Source organism: Nansenia antarctica (genome assembly GCF_963989245.1).
Source record: "Nansenia antarctica genome assembly, chromosome: 14".
Classification (NCBI taxonomy): Eukaryota; Metazoa; Chordata; class Actinopteri; order Argentiniformes; family Microstomatidae; genus Nansenia; species Nansenia antarctica.
In genome coordinates, this window is record NC_137684.1 from 14758703 (window position 1) to 14762258 (window position 3556).

Genomic DNA, 3556 nt, shown 5'->3' on the forward strand with positions numbered 1-3556 from the left:
GTGCAGACCATCTGTTATGGCTGGTAGGTGATGAGTCTACAGTAGGGCAGGTGTGCTAGTTTAGACTAAACACCACCATGTCTGGAGGCCAGGTCTGTGTGTGTGTGTGTGTGTGTGTGTGTGTGTGTGTGTGTGTGTGTGTGTTTCTCTCTGTAGAGTGTGTATATGTGTGTGGAGCAGCTGACTAGATGTGTGTGTCTGTGTGTGTGTTCCTCAGAGTGTGTGTGTGGAGCAGCTCATGCTAGATGTGTGTGTGTGTGTGTGTGTGTGTGTGTGTGTGTGTTCCTCAGAGTGTGTGTGTGGAGCAGCTCACCTTAGATGTGTGTGTGTGTGTCATTGAAATATCTAAATATAGAATCAAAAAGGCAGCCTGCTTCTTTTCAAATTGCAGAGGAAAAGGTATTTAATTTACTTTTGCAAAAGGAGAAAGTTTACAGCGTGTCAAGATCTGTCTTGATACGACAAAGGTTCTCTGAAAGTCCAGACACAGGGGCAAATCTGTATTTTATACACTCAGGTACACTCAGGCAACAAGCCCGCCCTCAGGTGAGGTACAGGCCAATCACAGGCATTTCCTGTATGAGAAGGACTGGCTGTGATGCAGATTGAGAAGAGGTTAGGGGGGAATCGACCCCCACTTTCTCCTAGAGACACAAAGGTGGAAAAGGGGAACAAAAGTCACAAACTGGTCTGGTCGAGTTTCAGAGCACTGGACCGAGGCAAAACAAAGGCCCAGAACTGCTCTAGATTGCTCAGTCTCTCTAGATGCAGGTTTAAGAGAAAAGAGAGCAATTAGGTCTTTGTGATCATTTAAATGTGTCTGTTGTCTAGCCAATGTCAAGCTTCAAGTAGAGAAACTGGTTTCATTGTCTACTAGGCTGAGGTCGTCAATGTGTTGATTCTGCCCAGACAGTCTGACTGTCTAGTGACTCTTGTGAATTCAGTCTCAAAGGTAATGAATGTGTTATCAATAAATAAAATGTCTTAGCAGGCATATTATTCCACCATATGTGTTCCTCAGAGTGTGTGTGTGGAGCAGCTCACCCTATATGTGTGTGTGTGTGTGTGTGTGTGTGTGTGTGTGTGTGTGTGTGTGTGTGTGTGTGTGGAGCTATGTGTGTGTGTGTGTGTGTGTGTGTGTTCCTCAGAGTGTGTGTGTGGAGCAGCTCACCAGATGTGTGTGTGTGTGTGTGTGTGTGTTCTCAGAGTGTGTGTGGAGCAGCTCACCCTGGTACCTAACTAGGTGTGTGTGTGTGTGTGTGTGTGTGTGTGTGTGTGTGTGTGTGTGTGTGTGTGTGTGTGTGTGTGTGTTCTCAGAGTGTGTGTGTGGAGCAGCTCACGCTGGACTTTGGGTATCTGATCAACGAGGTGATCCGCAGCGACGCCTCCTGGCAGCAGCAGTTCTGCTCCTTCAGTGACTACGACGTCGTCATCCTGGATGTACACACACACACACACACACACACACACACACACACACACATTCTATCTCTCTGGCTCACACACACATATTGACACACATTCTATCTCTGTCTCTCAAACACACACACTCACACATTCTATCTCTCTGGCTCACACACACATTCTATCTCTGTCTCTCAAACACACACACACACACACACACATTCTATCTCTGTGGCTCACACACACACACTGACACACATTCTCTCAAACACACACACACACACAAACACACTTTCTCTCTTTCTGTCTCTGACACACACGAATACTAACTCCGTCTGTGTGTGTGTGTGTGTGTGTGTGTGTGTGCGTGTGTGTGCCAGGTGTGTCCAGAGACCAACACAGTGGTGATCAACATCGGCCTGCTGCTGCTGGCCTTCTCCAACGCAGAGGAGAAGCACTGCAGGTACACTGTCTCTCTACGTGTGTGTGTGTGTCAGTGCGTGTCTCTCTGACTGGTTGCCAGCCAGGCTGTTTCCTCTTCCTCTCTAAGAACAAAAGGTTGTTTATTCTCTCACATGTAGTTTGTAGTGTATTTTTGGCGTGTAAACAGGTGTTTAGTGCATAGGAGGTACGTCGCCTTTGTTGCCTGGGCAACCAAGATTTTGAATCTCTGCCTTTTTTAATTTCAAGGTTTTATATACAGTGGCAAGAAAAAAGTATGTGAATCCTTTGGAATGACCTGGTTTTCTGCGTTAATTGGTCATAAAATGTGATCTGATCTTCATCTAAGGGCGCGGCGCGTTCACACCTAGCTCGTTTGGGCCGAATCAGGGAGCATTTCCCCCCAAATTTGGTTAGTTTGGGCATATGTGACACGTTCTAGTGTTTTGATCCGCATGTCGGCAACCAATCAAAATGTTCAGACTTTTCTTTTGAAACACGGAACTACGTTTCAATGTTGTTGAGTATCACAACACAAACTCGCTAGTCAAGCCAAAACTACTGCAATGTAATGGATTGGGTGAGTAATCCCCACTGCTGCCTACGAGAGAGAATGAGAGAGAGACTCAATTAATAAAATTAAATAAATCACAGCTCTGTCACAGCAAACCTGAGCCTAGCCTAACTGTCAGAAAATCTGTCTCTCAGAGTAGCCCCCTCTGCTGGCGGTGGTCTGTAACTGCGTGTGTGTGTGTGTTCCCAGGCCCAACAACTACCACTCCAGCCTGCAGGTGAGCTGGGACCTCAACACCGGAATGTGTCGCACTGTGGGCGTTGGTGACCTCACAGAGGTCAAGGGTCAGACCAGGTGAGGGTTTCATTCATTGTTTTCCTCTCCCACTCTTGTTACCTCCACCCCCCCCCTTTCTGTTTTTAGGAGAATATGGATATGTCATGGTAGAAACATGTTAGTCTTTGAAATGATGATGATTGCTTTAGTTGTAAACAAACACTGTATAGTGTAGAAAAAAAGGGTACAAATATAATTTTCTCTCCCCCTCCCTCTCTCTCTCCCTCTCTCCCCCCCCTCTCTCTCCCTCTCTCCCCCCCCCCTCTCTCCCCCTCTCCCTCTCTCTCCCCCTCTCCCTCTCTCTCTCCCTCTCTCCCCCCCCTCTCTCTCCCTCTCCCCCCCCCTCTCTCTCTCAGTGGAAGTGTGTGGACTTCCTACAGGAAGTCGTGTGAGAACATGGTGATGAATTGCCTCGTTCCTGAGAGCAGCTCCCGCTCCATCAACCGCATGACCAACGAGGATCTGCACAGTGTTATTAATTTGTGATCCCTGCTGCAACCTCAGCCAGTGGACTGGACTTTTTAAATGTTTTTTGTTTTCGGTCTTTCAACAAAAAAACAAAAAAAAGATTATCTTGGTTTTTGGTTCTTTGAGTATTACTTCTTCTAATATTGAGCATCAGTTTGTAAAAAAAAAAAAAAAAAAAGATAAGAAAAAAATGTTATTTTTTATTTGCAAGCAAAATGATATTTTTTTGCTTTTAGGCTTTTTTTTCTCCTTTTTAAAAAATCTCTAGTTCTGTTTAAACATTCCCAGTGTTAAAGTAGCAGGCTCATTTTCTGCCCCCCTCTTCTGTTCCCTAGGGATGAGCCTGGGTTTGTGTGTGTGTGAGGGTGAAGCTTGTCTGTGTACTGTATGAAT

The 3556-nt window shown here is 45.9% G+C and overlaps 1 protein-coding gene across 1 annotated transcript in view; it reads left to right on the top strand.

Annotated features, from left to right (window-relative positions):
- The window catches only part of LOC308169882 (DDB1- and CUL4-associated factor 15-like), a gene marked incomplete at both ends in the record, with an annotated part of 30370 nt that extends 27189 nt beyond the window's left edge, over nt 1-3181 (top strand). The window contains 4 exons of the mRNA XM_080544613.1: nt 1318-1440; nt 1785-1867; nt 2609-2713; nt 3052-3181. Coding sequence (XP_080400739.1) covers nt 1318-1440; nt 1785-1867; nt 2609-2713; nt 3052-3181 — 441 coding nt within the window. The remainder of the gene's footprint in view (nt 1-1317; nt 1441-1784; nt 1868-2608; nt 2714-3051) is intronic.
- Nucleotides 3182-3556: the final 375 nt, after the last annotated feature.